General features: G+C 40.5%; 4 protein-coding genes across 6 annotated transcripts in view; 3 read left to right on the top strand and 1 right to left on the bottom strand.

Moving 5' to 3' along the window:
* TCAF1 (TRPM8 channel associated factor 1) overlaps positions 1-5,137 on the bottom strand; it is a 47,025-nt gene extending 41,888 nt beyond the window's left edge. Inside the window, exon 1 of one of the 2 annotated variants that reach the window (XM_019715363.3) lies at positions 4,977-5,137. The gene's annotated coding sequence lies outside the window, so the exon portion shown is untranslated. The remainder of the gene's footprint in view (positions 1-4,976) is intronic. The other variant, XM_019715361.3, reaches the window with a different exon arrangement.
* LOC141567564 (olfactory receptor 2A5-like) overlaps positions 1-21,437 on the top strand; it is a 129,219-nt gene that overhangs the window by 24,429 nt on the left and 83,353 nt on the right. Inside the window, exon 1 of one of the 2 annotated variants that reach the window (XM_074315224.2) lies at positions 7,989-8,094. The exons of the other annotated variant lie outside the window; for it this stretch is intronic. Within the exon in view, the coding sequence (XP_074171325.2) occupies positions 8,075-8,094 (20 nt within the window). The 5' untranslated portion in view covers positions 7,989-8,074. Of the gene's footprint in view, positions 1-7,988; positions 8,095-21,437 lie in introns of those variants that run through there. 2 annotated transcript variants of the gene reach the window in all.
* Positions 7,983-19,989, top strand: LOC109436627 (olfactory receptor-like protein OLF3). The gene is made up of 2 exons (XM_074315226.2): positions 7,983-8,094; positions 17,841-19,989. The coding sequence occupies exon 2, from the start codon at positions 17,864-17,866 to the stop codon at positions 18,812-18,814; it is 951 nt and encodes a 316-aa protein (XP_074171327.2). The 5' UTR covers positions 7,983-8,094; positions 17,841-17,863; the 3' UTR covers positions 18,815-19,989.
* LOC109439917 (olfactory receptor 2A25-like) overlaps positions 7,997-21,437 on the top strand; it is an 87,140-nt gene continuing 73,699 nt past the window's right edge. Inside the window, exon 1 of the mRNA XM_074315227.2 lies at positions 7,997-8,094. The gene's annotated coding sequence lies outside the window, so the exon portion shown is untranslated. The remainder of the gene's footprint in view (positions 8,095-21,437) is intronic.

Below are 21,437 nucleotides of genomic sequence, written 5' to 3'. Positions count from 1 at the left end.
ATATATATATATATATATATATATATCGTTGTCAATTATGCCTCAATAAATGTTATAAGTTAAATGTGTTATGCAATTAAAGTATTCCTAAAACATTTACGTTAATACACTAGAAAATGTAACTTCCAAATAAGACTAGGAGTAAAATAGGGAAACAAATAAGGAGTAAGAATGAGGGGAGAGGAATCAGACAGAAAAAGCAGAAAAATAAAAAGCGAATAATAAGATGGTAGAAAAAAATCTAATTGTACTACTAATTGCAATAAATATAATGACTAAATTATTCAATGACAAGTTATAAATTATACAATAATTTTAAAATCACAGGACTTAAGAAAATACAGATACATTTTTAACATATTTACTTAAAACATAAATTTAGAGAGATTTATAGTCAAAAGATGAAAGATAGGTAAATAAACACCAACCAAGGAAACCTAATTTGATATCTGAACAAATTAAGAATTTAAAACAAAAGGCTTTAATAGGTAGCTATAATATTGTATCCCTACATTATGATAAAATTTTAATTTCCTGTAATTCACTAATAATATAACCTCAAAATATATAAAGTAAAAATATACAGCTCTACAATGAGAAATTTCAAAATTTACCGTTTTCATGAGAGACTTTAATATACCTATTTTTGTAATTGATAATACAAGCAGATAAAAAATCGGTGAAAATATGGCAGATCTGGATGTGTAATTAAAACACTTGTTTTAAAGGTATGTATAGGACATTATATAATTAGAGACTATACATTATTTTCAAGTATACAAATAAAACTGACCACATGCTAGGTTATAACACTAATTTCAATAAATCCAAAGAAACTGGTATCATATATTCTCTGACTATATTATAAATTAGTTAGGCAACGTTTACTACAAGATAATAAAGGAGTCTTCATGTGAGTGACTGGAAATTAAAATATACACTTCTGAAAAATCATGGCTCAAATAAGAAACCATAATGGAAATTATAAATACTTAAAGGTACATAATAGCAAAATATTCATATCAAAACTCATGAAGTGACACAGCTAAAAAGAAGTGACACACATTTATAGCCTTAAGAGCTGATGTAAGAAGGAAAGCCCAAATTTAATAAGCTAAGCATATTAAGAAATTGGAAAATAAATAACAGAAAAATTCAAAGATACCAGGAAGAAGTAATAAACTAAATACCAATTAATGAAAAAAGACAGTTTTTGTGTGTGTGAGTATGTGAAAGAGCTAATAAAGTAGTCCAAGTTCTGACAAAATTAATTAAAACAAAAAGAGAAAGAATATATACCCATATTAATAATGAGAAGATCATAATGATGGAAATATTTAAACAGATAGCAAGAGGATATTATGAACAATTTTATTCTATTAATTTTGAGTGTGTGTGTGTGTGTGTGTGTGTATGCAATGGTTAAATATACTGGAAAATAAAATTTATGAAAACAGAGTCCAATAGTCCTATAATCCTTAAAGTTATTGAACCAGTTAGTTTAATATCTTCTGACAAAGTAAATTCCAAACCCCAAGGGTTTTCTGGTGATTTGAGGAAATATTCAAGGACCAGATAATTCCAAACTCGCACAAATTCTTCCAGAGAATAGTCATTGTGAGAATTCTACCTATCTTATTTTATGTGATAATATCAGCAGCACATAAGGTTAATACCAAAAGGGATAATTACAGGCCAATCTCAATTCATGTATATAGATGCAAATATCTAATGCTTATCATTATATCAATATCTATACATAAAATTTATTGCATATTTGTCATAGAGGGTTTATTCCAGGGATGTAAAAAGTTGATTTAATATTAAAAATTGAATACTATACCATATTAACATATTTAAAAGAAAAAATTACATGTAAAAATCAGCTATAGAAGAAGCATTCAATACAACATCTGCTAATAATAAAAGTGCTTACCCAAGGAAGAATTGAACTTTCTTATCATGGGACAAAGCATATACAAAATAACAATAATGAATGCAATATTTAAAGATGATATAGTGAAATCTTCCTCTTTATTAAGGATAAAACAAGATGACCTTCCCTACTTTTATTCAACTTTATAGTGGAGGTACTAGCCAATGCACTAAAGACAAAAAAAAAAAAAAAAAAAAAGTTATAAGGATTGGAAAGGAAGAAACAAAATTGTCTTCATTTTCAGGTGCTGTAACTACTTGTTTAGCAAATCTGAAAGACTCCATAGGTAAATTTAGAATTATTGAGTTTATCAAGATTGACATGTAATCAATGTGTAAAAGGCAATTGGATTTCTACACACCAGCTACAAAATATAGTTTTTATAAAATAAAACTTTTATAATAGCAATAAAGATACAATGTACTTATAAATAAGTTTAACAAAAATGAGCAAAAGGAAAACAATGAAAAATACTACAAAACCTTAAGAAAACATTAAAGTGAGCTAAATAAATAGCATTATATGGTAAGTTCATAGGTGGAAACAGTCAACATCTTAAAGCGGCCATTTCTCCCCAAATTGATATATAGAACTAGTTCAGCATCAATCAGAATTCTAGCAGGTTTATTTGTTTGCTTTGTTTGTTTCTTGTTTTCTTATTTAAATAACAAGGGTGAAAGGTCCAAGAATTGGTAAAACACTCTAGAAGAAGAATAAAGAGGTGGGAGGATCTTTCCTACCAAGTTTCAAGACTTGTTACAAAACTATTTCATATTGGTGCAGAATTAGACAAATAGATAATGAAAGAGAGTAGAGAACCTAAACAAATTCATGCATATATGAAAAACTTGATTCATGTAGATCACTAGGGCTGGGATAATTATTACCAATATGGAATAAAAATATAATAATCAATTTCCAAGTGAATTAAGACTAATTGCCAAATGCACAACTATAAAAGCTTTTAGAGGAAAATATAGTAAAATTAATTTATTACTTCCAGAAAACAATTTTCTCAAACAACGCAAATTATAAAAGAAAATAATGCTGACTTGAAATGAAAAGTCAAGACGTAGTTCATTGAGACAGACATACAGAGAAAGAAAAGCTAAGTACCGAATTGAAAGCAGGTATTTGCAGCATATATAGATAACAAAGGATTAATTAGCTTTCAGATTATATAAAAAAAAGCCTTCCAATGAGTCAATAAGAAAAAGACAAACAACCCAATATGAAAATGAATAAAAGGCAGAAACAAGAATTATCACAGAGAGAAAGGACCATAGCTCATCAATATATGAAAAGATGGTCAACTTCATTACTTATCAGAGAAATACTCATCAAAATCACAAGGGAATGCTATTCCATGCCTGCCCGACTGGCTAAAAGTGAAATTTCGTAATACCAAGTTATGACAAGTATGTAGAGCAACAGGAACTCTCGTCTGTTGCTGAAGAGAGTGCAGACTGGCTCAACATTTTGGAAAACAGCTTGGGAATAGCCTAATAAAGTTGAACATATACAAATCGTATAACTCAGTAATTCTGCATGTAGGTCTATACTTCAGGGAAACTCATGTCCACGTGAACCAGAAGCCATGTACAAGACTGTTAGAAGACATGCTTGTTCATATCCTCTGTAGTACGCAGTTTTTAACGTGGCCCCCTAATAATCCCTGCTTCTGGGTATTCATGCTCTTGTATCACCCTCTCGCCTTGAGTGTGGCCTGGAACAAGTGATTCACTTCTGATGAATATACAGCAAAGTGATGGGCTGTCTCTTTTGAGATTAGGTTACAAGAAGAATCTGACTTTTGGCCTTCTCTCTTTCTTTGTCTCTGAGAGCCTTCATTCTAGGGGAAGCAAGCTTCTCTATAGAGGCCCATGTAGCAAAGAACTGTGTGTAAAAGAAGGGTCACTTGAACACAAGCACCGTGCTACTCCGACAGTGGGTCTGTTGGTTGAAGCATCTCGGTTGAGACGCTAGGGACTGCGCAAAATTTCATCACACTACTCAGAACAGTGTGTAATTTAAAACTTGAGAGGTACTTGTTTCTGGAATTTTCTATGTAATATTTTCAGACCATGATGGACTGCGGGTGACTGAAACCTTGGAACAGCGGATAAGGGGGAATACTGTATTGAAATGAAGTCAATTGACAAATCAACAGTTGGGAGTATAAAAGGATGGTTGGGTGGATGGATGGTCAGCTAGACAGATACATTCTGTGCTTTACGTCTGGTTAGATCTGCACTTCTTCCAGTAGTGTCTATGATAATCCCGTTGTTAAATCTTTTTCTCCTACTTAAGGCCTTCTCCCTCCTCCCCCCCCCCCTTGATCCCCCCCTCAGTCAACTCAGTGGCCAGCTCCTCCTGGGCTATTCACCTGGTAACTGTGTAATCCAGCGTTTACCTGGAGGCCTGAAGCATTCCAGACAGAACATTCCACCCAGTTCCCTGCACCCACCCTCTCCACCACCCCCCCTGCACCTCTCACCTCCCTCCCCCACCACAGCCACTCTCAGGGCCCCCTGTGGAGCACTTGTGTAGGTGAGGACTTTAACCTTGGGGGGGGGAGGGTTATGCAGAGGCAGGCTACACTGAAATAATTGAAGAGCGAGCCCCAGGAGGTGAAATGCCATCCCTCCACAGTTCTCTGCAGCTTAAATCTCAATGGCTCCTGTGGAGCACAAGAACATAGGGGGTAATCGCCGCCAGACAAGCAAGGGTGAATAACGATGTGACAAGAAGGAAATAGAGAGCCAGCTGCAGGGAGGCAGCAGAGAAAGATCCGTGAGGTGTAGAGCAAGGACTGTGCGTGGAACACGTCTGCCACCCTCCCATCCACCCTCCCATCGGGGACATGCAGAGGCCCCACACCAGCCCCCACCCATGCTGTCCCCACACAAATGCACAGACAGCCTCCCGGGCGTTCACCACCCTCCCCCTCTCCCCTCCAGGGCCATCAGCGCTTCGTGCTGTGGCCAGTGTCACCGCCCGGCCTCTCCTGGTCCAGAAGCTATCGCTGACCCCCACTCACCGTTTGCCCCTCTGTTCCCTGCAGCGCGAGACCGGGGGCAGAATGCACTGGCTAGGAGTGGGTAGCGGCTGTTCCCAAGGGGAAGGAGCTTCTCAGGAGAGAAGGGACTGGCCGGCGGACAAGGCCTGGGACGTGAGAAGTCACAGGCAGGCAGAGGGGCGAGGAGGGGCCATCCCGGGAACTGATTGGTGGCTGTGGCGGTGGAGGGCGGAGCCTGGCTGGCCACCTCTGGACTGCAGAGGCCCGGCTTTGTGTCAATTTCTGCACGAAGATGCGGCCCCAAATCCAGGATGGAGAGACACGGGTGCCCGCCCCGGGAGTGCGGCAGGATAATTTGTTGAAAAATAATCCCTGAGACTATTTATGAACAAGTGAGGGCCTGACAAATAATAATAATATATTTTTCTGTAAGATAATGCACAATTATTTATAAAGGTGAGTTAAAAATCCATGGGTCCTAGATATATTTTTAATTAAAAGAATCAAGTTGTATTACAATGGAGTGTAGGATTACATTCTTATAAGAAGAAAATCTTACATTGCGTATATTTATAAGGGCAGGGCTATGAGTGAAGAAATTGCCTGTTGATACTTCATAACCATTTATTTGTTTTAAAAATATCACATGTCTTGTTTTATGAATTAAATAAAACAGGAAAGGGTTACAATTTTTACTAACCAATAAATAGGTGGCAGACACTGAGCACGAGGGAGAGAAAAGGCCTGGCTGTTGAAAGTATGGACTTTGAAGCTACTGTGACATTCTCTACTTACCAGCTGGGGAGTGAATGTGTTTCCTAATGCGGGGGTAACATGTGACCACAAACTCAGTGGCTTCAAACAACACATTTATTATCCTACAATTCTCCCTGGCTAGCATCAAGGTGTAGGTAGGGCTGTGTTCCTTCTGTAAGCTCTAGGGAAGAACCCATCTCCTTGCCTTTTCTAGCTTCTAGAGGCTGCTCAACTTCTTTGGCTTGAGGCCTCTTGCTCCAAGCCGGCAATCTCATCACTTGGCCCTCTGCTTCTTTTGTCACATCTCATTGTCTGCTTCTCCTCTTTGACTTATTTCGGAGGAAATTTGACCCTGTTAGTTCCCTTGCTGTCCTAGATCCAATGGGCCTCCCTCAATTCTAAATCCCACTTCCCCATTTTATCCGATTTCCCTTTGGTCCTTTGGTTCATCTTCTGTCTTCTGCATTGTCTGTCTTTGTCGCCCAGATAATGCAATTCTTTACAGGTAGGAAGTGTTGTGGGTAGAGCACCTTATCAACAGAACACTCGCACAGTCCTCTTACGGCCACTTAAAAGTCAGGTGCTTTTCAGAGTTGTTGAAATACATGTGACAATGTGTGAGAAGGGACGCTCTAAACCTCCAGAGGCTGTCAGTGCTGAGTTCCCAGTCTGCATGGGCTCCCCCCTCCCTCCTTTCCTCTCCAGGCCCTCACCCTGGCCAGACCTTCCTCCGCAATTCCAGAGCCAGTCCACAAAGAGCAAGTATATGACGTCAGAGGAGGAGGGGCGAGGGGCCTCGGGTGAGAGGAGGCAGCAGGAGGAGGAGAGTTGCTGAGCAGAACAGCCTGGCCCCCAAAGGCAGGGAATTTGCTGGCAGAGGTTCTTGCAGTCTGCGTGTGCTTTGCAGGGTGGAGGAGGTACGGAGTGTGCACTGGCTCTGTCTCCTCCCAGCCACACACACACACACACACACACACACACACACACACACACACACACACACAGGCACACGGAGGAGCAAAGCCAAGAGGACAGCACCACAGATCTTTGCCTCATGGATTTTGTACTGAAAGCACGGGAGCCTTGAGTGGGCATCCGATGTCAAGATCCTGCTCCATTTCTGCCTGTGCTGACCCTTTCTGCTGTCTGCATTTCAGTATTCTTTTTTTTTTTTTTTATAAAGGAGTACACTGGGTGAGATGTTTTAGCTCTGAAACTGTGACCAAATAAATACACAGCAAGACCAACAACTAAAAATGGTGGGCTCTGGGGGTGTATCTGGGGAGAGGATGGGGGTAGGCATGTATCACTATTCACTGTCAGTTTCTGAGAAGAGGAGGGATATGGCAGGAGAGAAATGCAGCTGTCTTGGCAGAGAGAACGAGGGTGCGATCCAAAGCTCCATCTGCCTCCACAGGTCCCCCAGACACCCCTCTCAGCTGTGCAAACATGCCCAGACACTGGCTTTGCCTTTCACCCCCAAAGGACTTTGTAGTCAGAAACTACGGCTCTCTGCCTGGGAAGCCAGGTCGCTCATTTCTAGAGACCTTTGAGAAGTGAACCCTCAGATCTGCCTTCCAATCTCAGGCCACGCCTGGCAGATGGTTCTGAGGGATATTAGACTTTGGCAGAGAAGTGAGGGGAGGACAAAGGCTTGCAGATTTTGAGAGTAAAGGAGGCAAGGCAGAAGGAGCAGTGGTTGTACCTGTGAACGAAAAGGTCGATCCTCGTCTTAGAAGGAGAGAATTCTTCCTGCCTCCACCTGGGACATTGACTTTGTTTCTTGCCTTCAAACTTGAACTGAACATCAACTCTTCCTGGGTGTTTAGCCTGTTGACCTTCAGACTGGATTTGCACCATCAGCTCTCCTGTGTCTCCAGCTTGCCACAAACCCTTGTCCACCCTAAAAAAAAAAAAAAAAAAACCAACCCAAACAACCCCCCCACCCCCAAAAAAGCCCCAAAATAAAAATACCCAGCCAGTTATTTTACCAGCAAAAACAGGCTTGGTAGGGAATGGCAGAAGAATTTCAAGTCACAACATGTGAGCTATGAGGTATCTTATTTTTTTAGGATAATAACTTTCTTATTTTTATGAAAGCTATATAATGCATGAATAGGCAGAAAGAAAGGAAAAAAGGGACTCATACTAAACATACTTTTTAAAAAATTTTTAAAAGGTATTTGTCTTAGTCACTTTGGGCTTCTAAAACAAAAATATAGATTGGATGGCTTAACAACAAAAATTTTATTTCTCCCAGTTCTGGAGGCTAAGAAGTCCAAGATCAAGTTGCCAGCAGATATGGTGTCCCGCGAGGATTCTATTTCTGGTTCAGAGATGGCGTCTTCTCCCGGTGTCCTCACATGGCTGAGAAGGAGCTCAGGTATTTTCAGCCCCTTACAAGGGCACTATTCCCTTTCATGAGGGCTCTGCCTTCATGACCTAATGACTTCCTAAAGGGTCTACCTCCTAATACCATCACATTGGGGGTTAGGATTTCAACATATAAATTCTGGGATGACCAAATACTTAGTTCATAACAGTTAACTTGAACTCTACAACAATAACAACAGCCAAAGAATTGCTCAGGCAAATGTTTCTTCACAACAAGAACATCTGAAATATTGCTGCGTGTTCTGTACCATGGTGTTCTCCAGTGGCTGGGTATGCCCTCTTGTCAGGGAACGGCATTTTTGAACCCTGGGAAACTGTGAGTGCTGCTGGTTCTAATGGTTTCTGTGAAGACCATGGTGGAGGTAGAGAGACGTTCCTACACTTGGAGGATTTTATTCTGACTTTTCCCAGGGCTATTCACCACATCAGTCCACTATCTCATGATTGGGTGATATCAGTGAGAATTCTTAGCGTTTTATCAACTTACCTCTTTCCTTAGTATAATTTCTTAGGCCATGAAGGTGCTATTGGCAGAATGAGTGAGGGGTTTAAACATCATTCCAAGAGGAACCAGATCTTATTTTCTGTAGAGGCACGATTTAGACCCAAACAGCCTGGCGTCGAATACCCATTCTTACATTAAGACATGGTTTAAAGAGAGCCTGGTACATAGCAAGGGCTCAGCAAATGCCAGGCATTTATTATTAAATTAATACCACTTTCAGAAATTCACGGAACGAGGTTGTGCCGCATGCCTTGTTTGCTCTATGATAAGAAATATTTCGTTTACGCTTTTACAACTGTCTTTAAAAATAACTTTATTAGATGTTGATGGAAGGGAATTTTGTGATCTCGCTTCTTTCTGTCATCTTGCTACTGCCTCTTAACATTTATGATTACCAACCCTTTCCTGGGAGGATTTCACCTATTTTCTTTTACAAATTCTCAAATGTTCACAGTGTTTGCTTTAACTTAAAGAGTTTTGTGTGCCTTTTTTTCTCCTGATCACTGAAAAATACAGCCTCCATGCTGTAAATCTGCAGTTTCTCTCTCTCTCTCTCTCTCTCTCTCTCTCACACAGCCTCTCTTGCTCTCTTTAAATCCCATTTAGGATATTCAAATAAGGTGGTTTTACAGAGAGAGAGAGACAGAGAGAGAGAGAGACAGAGAGAGAGACAGAGAGAGAGACAGAGAAGCCTAATATCCTTTTCAGGGAAGTAAAACAATCTATTTTAAAGCAAGATCCAAAAAAGTCTTGACAGGTCTGGCTCAGGCCTGGACACTCTCTGACACTCCTTGGCTTACAGAAGTTATTGGTGATGACACTGACACTTCCTGGGGGCATGGGAACCCCAAATCCACCCAATTTCCTCTCGCCAACTTCCTCAGACCCTGCTAGGCTCCCATTCCCTCAGACCCAGAGCCTGGATTTCGGGCATGTAACCCCTGAGAAAGTCAGCTTTCAGCTGGCCATTCCTGGAGGAAGCCCCGTCTCAACAGAGCCAGGGGCAAGGGAAGCCTCCCAAGCCCCATCCTGAATGGGCCAGATGCTCTGCCCGTCTCCCTTTATGTCCAGGGCCTGGATGCTAGGCTGGGAAGGCCCAGAGAGGTTGCACGTTGACCTGGGCTCATGTTTCTGAAAGACAGGAGACTCCAGTAGACCCTTGTATGAGGGAATCCTATTTTCTCCACCCACCCACACCCCTTGAGCTAACTGCAAGTTCTGCCCCCCATTGGTCAAACTCTAGGGCCTCCGTGTTGTACGTGGAAGCCCTGGGGAGGCACAGCGATGGTCAGTCCATGGGTAGTGACCCTCTTTATCTAGAAGGTTCCCAGGCCTGTCTTCAATCTCTGCTGTTGCCAGAAGCAAAACAACTCCCCCCCCACCCCTGTTCCAACCTCCTATGTTTTATTTGCTTATGGATAGAAAAATAAACGTCCCCACTAAGTTAGATACCCATGTGATTAACTGAAGAACATCCTTAAGAAATGGTGCAAACTACCAATGGGAATGGCATACTTCTAAAGGCAGGTGCAGAAGGGTTGAAGAGGTCAAACCACCGGGTATATAGCCACTCTGATTATGGGAGGTTTTGACTATATATACTGGTATAAATCCCATATAAATCCTCTTTGTATCCTGCTTTTTATCCCACTTACTGTATCATTTGTGTGTGTGTGTGTGTGTGTTTATTAGATTTTCTAATACCGTGTTTCCCTAGAAAACAAAACCTAGCTGGACCATCAGCTCTAATGTGTCTTTTGGAGCAAAAATTAATATAAGACCTGGTCTTATTTTACTATAATGTAAGACCGGGTATAATATAATATAACACAATACAATACAATATATAATATAATACTGGGTTTTATATATATCTAACATAATACAAGACCAGGTCTTATATTAATTTTGCTCCAAAAGACGCATTAGAGGTGATTGTCTGGCTAGGTCTAATTTTCGGGGAAACACAGTAGGTCATTGTTGGTTTGAAGGAATGCTATTCACGTTTTTTAAAGAAACTAATAATAGTTCAAGTGTGATATTACCTGTTGATTTAAAACAGAGAGATGATGTTTACCATGTTAGGGAAATATATTTTTATTTCTAGCATACCAAAACATATAAAGTCTGGAATGGGCAAAGCATCTTATTGAATGTCTTCTGTTTTTTCCTATTGATCCAGTAGATGTTGAGATTTTAATTTCTTACATTGTGGAATGTGTACACTTGATTATGGTAAATAATGTTTACATTAAGCTGTTAAAATTACTAACACTTTATTTAGAAGTTTTACTCTATTTTCGTAAATGAGGTTCATCTATACAGCACTCTCATATTTTTATTTTGTAGAACAGTGATCAGGAACATATTAGTATGTGGGTCATGCTCAAATAACTTTGGGAAATTCCATGTTCTACATCCATTTTTGCAGATTTAAAGTCATATCAGCATATTAAAGGCTTTGAGCGGTCCTGCAATAAGTAACACTTCTTAAATATTTAATGCAACACTGTTTATATTTACTTAAAAATGAATTTTCCCCCCTTGGGATACCTATTAAAATGTGTGGGACAGACTTTTGCGCATACCAATTTAGGGACACATTGGTCTATGAACTTTTTTTTTTTTTTACTGATTTTGCCAGGTTTAGTTACTAGAGTTATGTTAGCTTTATAGGATCTGGACATGAATACAACTTTGTCAATATTTTGGCTTGTTTATATTAAAATAACATTTTTATAATTATAAAACTATAAGTCCATTATAGAAAATTGGAAAAATACTAAAACTCATAGAGCAAAAAAATGTAAATCACTTATATGTAATCCTAATTATTAGGCTCATAAATTGTTATAGCTATACATAGGTATCTATATATTTATGTATCTATGTATTTATACATAAGTATCACATAGTTATAAAGTTGAGACTGTTTTATAAATTGCATCCAGTTCAATGTTGTATTCTTTTCACTCTGATTTATATCTTAAACATTCATCATGCTATTAAACATTCTTTAAACCTTTTTAATGGCTGTATAATAGTTCACTTCATTTACTGAAATTGTCTTTATTTTCCATTTTAGAAATCAGATTATTCGAGAAGTTTGCTAGTCACAATAATCTTGTTAAAAATATCTGTTTTACTTACATCTTGATTTGCATTTCTGATTATGGGATGTATTTCTTGAAGTAGAATTAATAATCCAAGAGACGTAGCATTTTGTAGGTTTTTGATACATAATGCCAAATTATTTTCTAGAAATGTTTTGTATATTTATACTCCCAACAATTCAATGTGAGTGTATCCATCTGGACTTCTGCTGTCCTGAATACCTTATTTTCCAGACATTGTGTAGTCTCTCTCCACCTGTTGAGTGAAATCCTTTTTGGTACAGATTGAAACGTTTGTGGCAGAATGGGTGTTTGTCTCCTTCCTTTTCTTCCTGGAGCCCAACATATGTAGAGCCTACCATGAAAAAAAGGCTTATTTTGAAATATAACCCCAGGTATGGGGAAGTTAGGAAGCTGTATTAGCTTAAAATTAGTATTTGCAGTTCAAAAGTCCATATATCTTTTAAAGAATCCTCCCAGAGGCTGGTTTGGGAAAGGGTCTTACTCTGTTCCTGTCTTCATCCCATTATCCAAAGCTTTCCTTTTAAACCTCCGATTAAGTAGGGAAGCTGAATGGAGCAAGAAAAATGGCAGAAAAGTCTAGCTGAAGGCTGGACATAAAGGACTTTGTGCTGAGCAACTGGGGATAACAGGACAAGGGGTTGAGGGAAAAGGGAGGTCAAGACCTAGGAGGAATGTTTGCTGCTGATTGCAGGGGCATGCTTGGAATGTTGGAAAATCTTGAGAATATGGAGCTAAGGCCCTATGCTCATGGGTGGAGTTTGGGAATAGGTTAGACATAAAAAGAAGTCCCAGGAAAATCTCTGCATGGATTACAATCTATCCCATACACCTGCGATAAAACCGATGGGTCTCTAGGGTTGTGAGCACTTGTCTGGCTGATGCAAAGGCTGTTTCTGTTGTCGTTGTGCATTGTCCTCCAATGTTTGCATACAGTTGGGTCACAGAACTTAGCCAAGGGCATTGCTTAATCAGGGGTGCTAAACTGTCAGAAAAATAGTTTCAAGGAGCTGCAGTAGACCCTCAGAAAATGATGATGTTACTTAAAATGCGCTCTCAGGGGAGAAGATGCTATAGTCTCAGTTCTAAAGATGAAGTCTGTAATTTAGTAATTGGTGCTTCAGTCGGAGAGAGGATTATTCTGTGTTATGAAGATTCCAGGGGAGGGCAGCCCAGAGCAGGGTGGGTGGGGGGTGGATGCGTGCTGGTGAGAACAAGTCCACGTCAAGTAACATATTTTAGGGAAAAACAGTAGGTTGTTTTTGGAAGAAGAAGTTACATCGATGGCAAAATGATTGTGCTGGCTGTTTATTCCTCTGCCTAGAAGACAGCAGATTCTTTCAATATTAAATACTTTGAAATGTGGAGAAAACCAATGACCATTTTATTAGAAATGTAGGGGACAAAAGTGTATGTAAAATGGTACTATAGGGATGCAATCAGCCAATTCAAATTATGGGAAACTCTAGAAGTGCTTAAAGTGCGCAGAATTTTTCCCCCTGAACCATTTGAGAGCAAGTTGCTAATACAATGTCCTAATCACCTCTGAATGTTAAGGAGGCTTCCTGTAGAAGCACCGTACAACCATCACAACCAGAAAAATTAATATCTCTACCATTAATCTTCAGATTTCATTTAAATTTTGCTAATTATCCAAATACTGGTATTTATAGCAATAGAATCTAGTCTAGAATCGCCCATGTTCCATTTAATTGTCATTGTCTTTATTCTTCTTCAGTCTTGAACAGTTCTTCAGTCTGCCCTTCCCTTTATGACCTTGACACTTGAAGACTATAGCCAGCTACTTCATGTGTCCTCAATTTGAATGTCTCTGGTATTTCTTTGTGATTATATTCAGGTTAATCATTTCTGGCAACAGTATCACAGAAGTGATGCTGAGTTCACCATTCTCTTGGATGTCACATGATTTCAGTTTTATCCTATTTCTAATGACATTCACGCTCATTACTTGATTCAGGTGGTGTTTGCCAAGCAGGTGAGAAGCAGCTGTTTCTTTAGCAAAAATTCCTCATTTAACTCCCCTGTCATGCAGCCCTCCAGTGCTGTTTTAATTTAATTTGCCTCACTTTATAATCCCATAAACTCATTTTTTCCAAATGTGCAGGGGCATACCTAAAGCCACTGACCTGGCTTTATTTATATTTGCACAGTTTTGTGTCACATTAACCTTCTATGTTTGACTATTTAGAACATTTCTCTTAATATGCAGCATTCCCAGTTTCCACGTAGGAACATTGCACCATTGGTTTCCAATATCTCACTTGGAACACACACAGGAAGTATATTTTTTCAGGCTTCTACAACCTTTCATAGGGAAGACTAATCAGAGAAATCCTTTGCTTCCATACGAAAACAAAATCAAATATACATGCTAGAATTACTTGCCTCACTATTAGGTTGTTGGAAAATTAAATATAAAATGCAATTTTGATCCTCAAAAGAGGAGAAGGAATTGTCGGGAGGGTAGGGAGATGGTGGCATGGCAAGGACATATAGAAGAGGCGGAGCTGTGACCACATCTGCCATCATAAGTGCAGCCTGCAGCTAGGTCTGGGTGCAGCATGTATGAGTGCTGGGTGGCAGGTCACCATCTCCTGTCCCTCTAGCATGTGTAACCAGTCGGCGAGTGTACTCAACTCCGGTGGCTTTGTAGCGGAAGGAACAGATGGAAGGTGGAGAACGTGGGGTCTTCTGTCCACACTCTGTTATGAATTCCTTGGGTCGTGCTGAACAATCATGTTTCTTCTCTGGACCCCAGTTTTTATGTCATGGGGCGGGGGAAGGAATACATCAGAACTGTGAAATTCTGAAACAAGAGTAATACTAGTGGAATAAAACAGAAACAGATAATCATCAGAAAACTTTTGCTCCCTTTGGGCTTGCAGAGTCTCTCACCCATAGACCTTCTTGCGTATGTTTCACATATTCACAAAGCTCTGCCATTCCAATCACATGTTCCTTTATAACTGCTTTCCTCCCCACTCCCACTCAAGGAGCTGTCCATCTGCCCTCTCATCCTTGACCTGTTAAGCTAAACTTGCCATATTCCAGAAACTCTTAGAGTAAAATCTTCATTTATGCTCCTGTTTCAGCTCAGAACATGCTGAGAAGGAGATTCATCCTCAGAGAAGTGATGAGGAGATAGATAAACATCCTGGAGGTTTAAACAGTAGGGACAGAGAGTGAAAAGGAGAATTATTGTCCAGGGATGTCTTTTTCCTTCCTTCTGGGCTTCTCTGGAGGCCCCAGGGGCTGGCTGGAGCTTTGCGGTGGAGGCTGAGTCAATAAGATTTATAGATATAGCTTGTGGGGCTCATATGCTTGGGGAATTCATAGAACTAAGTGAAAAGACATTATAAAAACCATTTAAAAAAATTTTATGGTCCCGTTAAAATGTGCTTCTTTTTTCTTTCAGAGGATGTTTTTTTCCTCAGGCATTGGTTCTGACACTAGCTTTCTCACAGAAGTGCTAGCAGACATTCTGCACTGCTGGAAAGTGCTAATTCCAACAGGTTTTTGAAAATGATCACCAAGGGGCTGTGGGGTAAAGAAGAATAGGGGAGAAGGAAGGAGGTTGTTTTGCATTGAAATAAATGTGAAAATGCCATTTACAAAGCTGAGCTGCCTTCTAGGAATGGAAAGCATTAGTCATCGCCCGGGCTTTCCGCATTAGGAGCAGGGCGCTTAGGTTGCCACAGAGCTTCTCTTTCCAATTTAGGTGGCTGGGGCAAGGAGAAATGATGTCCTTTAGGCAAACTAGCTAAAAAACCCCACACAAACCAAATCTGTTCTTTCAATGAGCTTAAGATGCCAAGCAAAACAATCTACAATTGCAGTGGTGGAAGGCAGGCAGTTTAGAAAGGCTGTCTGGAGAGACCGTTGCTATCAGAAAACCCCAAAACAGCTCCGCTATGTTATCCATGTGGTTCCCTAAATTCCATGGACATGCTGTCACCCTAGTGCAAATTGGGGGCTTGGCTTAAGGAGTTGGGGTGAAGGAGGGTTGATATCTTTAAATTTCAAGGATTAGTTGAAAGTCTCCTTCTGTGAGAGTTGAAGACTATCTAAAGGAGAAAATAAAGGAACAAACCAAAAATTAAAGCCTAAAGTTTATTTTTTTCCATTAAGAATTTAAACACGTAGGTAGAAAGATTACAAATAAATCTCTCATCATTACAGGATCCAAAGAAACTACTCTTAACGTTATTAAATATGGACATTTTCCCTTTTGAATTTCTATTTTTAAAAACATAGCTGCAAATTGGGCTTCATGAAATCATTCAGCAATTTCAAAAAGAAACCTTTTTATTTTGAAATCATTATAGGTTCAGAGGAAGTTGTGAAAATGCATGGGGAGTTCCTGTATCCCCTTCACCTAGTTTTCCCTAAGGGTAACATCTTGCACGACTGGACAATATCAGAGCCAGGAAGCAGACCCTGGTGTAGTCCACAGAGTGTATTCCAATATTCCAATCCCACCAGTTTTATATGCACTTGTGTGTGTGTGTGTGTGTGTGTGTGTGTGTGTGTGTGTGTGTCTGTATGGTTCTATGCCACTTTATCCCATGTGTAGATTTGTGTAAGCACGACAGTCAAGATATAGAACTGTTTCATCACTACAAAGCCACCTTGTACTGTATGCCTTTATATGGGCACATGCTCCAAACAACATATAATTTTTGCCCATTTTAAAGTCAATGGGACATTTACAGAGACACTCCCCTTTGCCAGAATTCAAGTTCTTGTTTACTGCCCCACTCCCTAGAGCTTCCTCTCTGCAAACTTCAAATGGACTCCTGCTTATATGGTAGATATCAGCTCACAGGTCCATTTTTCAGGAAAAATGTCCCTGGGGCCCATCACATACACGTGCAATCTGCATAGTATGGCTCTTTATTTTGCTGCCTGTAATTGTGGTAGATCATTCATTTCAGGTCTACAGATGTACTTTCATGAGTTACCCTTGTCAGATAAATTGAAGAGCTACAATTGAACCTGCTAGTTTTACAATCGTGTTTGAGTATGATGCGAAAATGATTTGAACCATCAGAAGGATACAGACTTTCAGCGAGCTCTTTCCCAGAAATGCTACAGGGAAGGCTGCAGAAGTCATTGGTGACAAATGCTAAAGGCCTCTGAGAAGGAGTAATATTACACAAGAAAGCCAACGCAGCCATTTTCATACCATATTTTTTACTGAGACCATATACAAGGGCTAGACTTGCAGAAAAGTAACAAGCAAGTCAGAATGGCAGAAATAGAATGGTAGAAGAATAAAACAAGCAAGATAAAATTCAAACTCTCCTCCCTGTCCTTCCAAAGACTAAGACACCAGATTCTCAGAAAGACCCATATTGCCCTGGAGGTGCCAAGCGTCTGAGTTGCCTTTTAGACTTCAAATCTATCAAAGGTGTTGCTTCCTTTTTTTATGTCTGAAATTGCAGAAGGGACATGAGAAGAAAGCACAACATTTGTTACTCTGTTTTTCCCAGGGCGGAGTTGAAGTATTAAGAGTAATAACAGTTAATACTTTCCCTGTAGGTTATTTACATTTGAGCTTATATACTTGTAAGTTATGCAACATTATTCCATTTTGTACGTAAAAGTTTAAATCTTTAATCCAGTCACACATCTGGTAAGTCATAAAAACAAGTTTCATATTCAGGTTTTTCTAATTCTAGAACTTTACATGAGACACCAGTCTTACTTATAGTGTACATCTGTCTGAACTTCGAACAATTTTTTCTTCAGTGTTTATCACTTTACCTCCTATTGTCACCTACCACCCTCTCCTACCCTGGAACCTGAGGTAAATTGAAAAGATACAGCGCTTCCAAAAATTTCACTGCATTCTCTCCAGGATTTAACTGACTTCCTGAGACCACATCTTGTCTTTATGAAGGGGTAGCCTGTCTCTTCCGTAGAGTAGATATAAAGCATATTGAGATCAAGCCTGTAATCTTGGCCCGTAAATGATCTGAAACCATTATGGCTGGCAGGTCTTACACAATATGCATTATTTTAAGAAGTTATGGTTCTTTGATTCAACAGCTTGTTCTTTCTGACTCTTTGCAGATTAATAATCCTCACGTTTTTTAATGGGAACAGATAACCAGATGTGGGTGAGAGAGTTTATTCTCCTTGGCTTGTCCAGTGGCTGGGACACTCAGGTCTCTCTCTTTGTCCTGTTCTCCATCACATACCTGGTGACAGTTCTGGGAAATTTCCTCATCGTCCTTCTGATCGGACTGGACAGCCGACTTCACACTCACATGTATTTCTTTCTCATCAACCTCACGGTTGTTGATGTCTCTTATGCCACAAGCGTCGTCCCTCAGATGTTGGTGCATCTTCTTGCAGAACATAAAGCAATCCCACTCGTGAGCTGTGCAGCCCAGCTATTTTTCTCGCTGGGCTTGGGTGGGATTGAGTTTGTTCTGCTGGCAGTGATGGCCTATGACCGCTATGTGGCTGTGTGTGACCCCCTGCGATACTCGGTCATCATGCATGGCGGGCTGTGTAGCGGGTTGGCCATCGCATCCTGGGTCAGCGGCTCCGTCAACTCTCTCATGCAGACCGCCATCACCTTTCAGCTCCCCATGTGCACCAAGTTTATTGACCACATATCCTGCGAACTCCTAGCTGTGGTCAGGCTGGCCTGTGTGGACACCTCCTCCAACGAGATTGCAATCATGGTTTCTAGCATCGTCCTGCTGATGACCCCATTCTGCCTGGTACTCTTGTCCTATGTACAGATCATCGCCACCATCCTAAAGATCCAGTCCACAGAGGGAAGAAAGAAAGCCTTTCAGACCTGTGCCTCTCACCTCACCGTGGTTGTCCTGTGCTATGGCATGGCCATTGTCACTTACATCCAGCCCCGCTCCGGCCCCTCTGTCCTCCAGGAGAAGTTGATCTCTCTCTTCTATGCCATTTTGACACCCATGCTGAACCCCATGATTTACAGTGTAAGGAATAAGGAGGTGAAGGGGGCGTGGCAGAAACTATTAAGGAAATTATCTGGATTCACGTCAAAATTGGCAATTTGATGACTCATGAGCATCACTTAGAGAAAAGAGCTTTTCCTGTGTTTTCTCCCACCCAACTCAGATATGACAGGCAGCAACTGTGTTGCCATGGCAACCAGGAAGATGAACCGTGTGCTGGTGATGCGGGGTCGGAGGCTGAGTGGTTGGCTTGGGGTGTGAGATGCGGGGGCATTTTTATGTCACAGGAGCATGTTCAGAGGACGTAAGCACTGCTGTAACACAACTTACCAGACTTAATCTCCATTCATATGACCTGAAAGTCATTGAAAAAAACCCACACACAACATTTACTGCTTTGATTTGTCACATTGTTTGTAATCATGGATCTATTCACGAATCTTTGGACCTCTGGTTCTTATTCATCCAAATTTTGTACAAGGTTATTGTGTTTCCATTTGGAACAAACCACTTTCACATTTTAGACTCACTTAAAAAATGTGTGGTATATGTAGCCACATCCATTAGTTTGTGAGTCACTGTTCTGAGGACAGTGTTGCTGTCCAGGCTGATTAAAATGCTTTTCTGCTGGACCATCACGAGGACATAATGTGTGTCTGAGTGCTGCTACAGGCACCTCAGTGCAGAAGCCTCAACAGAAGGTCTTGTTTCACACCAATAGGACTCGTAACTAAAAAGGGTTTGTACACATGATTCTGACTGGCCAAGGAAAAGCTATGTTTCAGGCCCTGCCTGAGTATACAGACAGTCTGAGAGGAATTTTCCTGCATATGTAAGGCTCACCATTTAAATATTAAAACTGTCTAATTCTGACAAATCTATTAACTCTTTTTCCTAGACTTTAGAAACAAAATTAGCATACACTATTTGAAATAATGTATAACATGTGAAAGGTGTAGTTAATCTAAGAAAGCTGATGAAAGATGAGACAACTTGAGCACGGATTTTGGGAATCAGGATAGTGAAATCAGCCGTGCAGATGTCACACTCTATGCTCCATCCCTGCTTCACACACCACGGGTCCTGCTTGGTCTTCATAAATCCACGGAGCTGGGGTGGTCTGAGAGGGGACCGTACCTCTGAGAAAAAGCCGGAGTAAATAAGGTAAAGGGGAGGGAAGAAATCCTTGAACAAGGGATAAGGAAGGGGAAGGAAAGAGGAGAGAGACCGCGATCACGGCAGCTCATCTCCTTCCCTTGAAATCTCAAAGCCCTTTCTTCCCACTGTCTCTTCTCTAAGTCAGTTGATTGGCAGTCATCCATTTGTGAACATATTATCACAGACTCTCAGTGTGCAAGCAGCGTGGAAGACTCATATAGCCCAGGGCCTGTTTGGTATTTTAATTTTACCTTACAATAATCCAATCCTAAATTTTGTGAGCTAGGCAAGTATGCCAAAGAAGTGAGTGCTAGCGGGCTATATTTTTCTTGGTGTTAATTCAGGAAATAGTCTAGGAGCGTCTATGTGTCTATAACAGTGAATGGTTGTTGAGACACGATAGTCAATATGATACGGTTCTGGCAAGGATATTGCCTGTATAACAGGGATAAGAGATTTCAATGAAGCAATTAAAATGCAGTGTTTAGTCTCAGAGAGAGTAAGCCTTCGGGGGTGATTGCAGAAGTCTTCCTGTATGAAAGGACCAAAAACAGGTCCAGGTGGAGAGCAGGAAAGTGAGAATAAGTGACCCAGAGGACAAGCAACCTGAGCAAAGCGGCGACCTGTCAAAGATGCAGAGCTGGGAAAGAGTGTGAGACTACCAAAAAGTCCTGAAGTGCGCTTGCAGGGCAGAGAAGATTGAGGAAGTAGTGGGGGTGAAGCAGGCAGCTCCAGAAGGGTCAGATCAGGGAGGGCAATGAATGCCAGAATACCTTCTACCTTTCAAAGTAACGGGAGCCACTACAGATTTTGAAGCAGGAGCATGGCTTGACAAAATGTACGTTTTTGAATTAGCACTCTGGCAAATGACTCAGAGGAAGAAGAAAAATGGAGCTAAGGCGACCAGCTATGGGGCTGCTCCATGATTCCTAATGAGGCACTAGCAGAATCTGAACTAAAGTAGGGGCAATGGGGAAAGAGAAAAGTCAAGTCAAGTCATATGATTTAAGAGATTCAGAGGGACAGTTCATTTTCTCTGTATGGAATTCCTATATGGACCCATATCGGGTCTAAAATGTCACAATTCTGTCTGAATTTTCTGCAACTGTGGACTAATCCACAAAACTTGCCAATATGAACATACCCTATAAACGGAGAGGAAAGGGATGAAAGAAGAAAATTAGTTAAAAATACAAATATTCATATGACACTTCAAGGAGGAAAATATGTGAAGATGCGGTATCCTCATTTTTACACCTGTTAAAATGTTTGTGACTTTTCTCCACTATTCATTGCATGGTCCCTTTGCGTTCACGCAACCTCCATTCCTCTGCTTATCACCCCTTCTCCCATCTTCAAGGTCAGCAGCAGAGAAACCTCTGTCAGAACCTGATCCTCTTCCATTTTTGCATTTCTTTCTCCTGATGCTGGTCTTCCTACACTGCTCTTATGAGGATTCTTGTCATTATATTGGGGCCACAAAGATTATCCAGGGTAGTCTCCATCCACATTTTAAGATCCTTAATTTAAATACGTCTCTGCCAGGTTCCTTTTAACATATAAGGCA

This window comes from Rhinolophus sinicus, chromosome 8, assembly GCF_057876585.1.
Source record: "Rhinolophus sinicus isolate RSI-liver-muscle chromosome 8, RSI-T2T, whole genome shotgun sequence".
NCBI classification, from domain to species: Eukaryota; Metazoa; Chordata; class Mammalia; order Chiroptera; family Rhinolophidae; genus Rhinolophus; species Rhinolophus sinicus.
The sequence above is the reverse complement of the archived record's forward strand: the minus strand, read 5'-3'. Positions and strand labels throughout refer to the sequence as shown.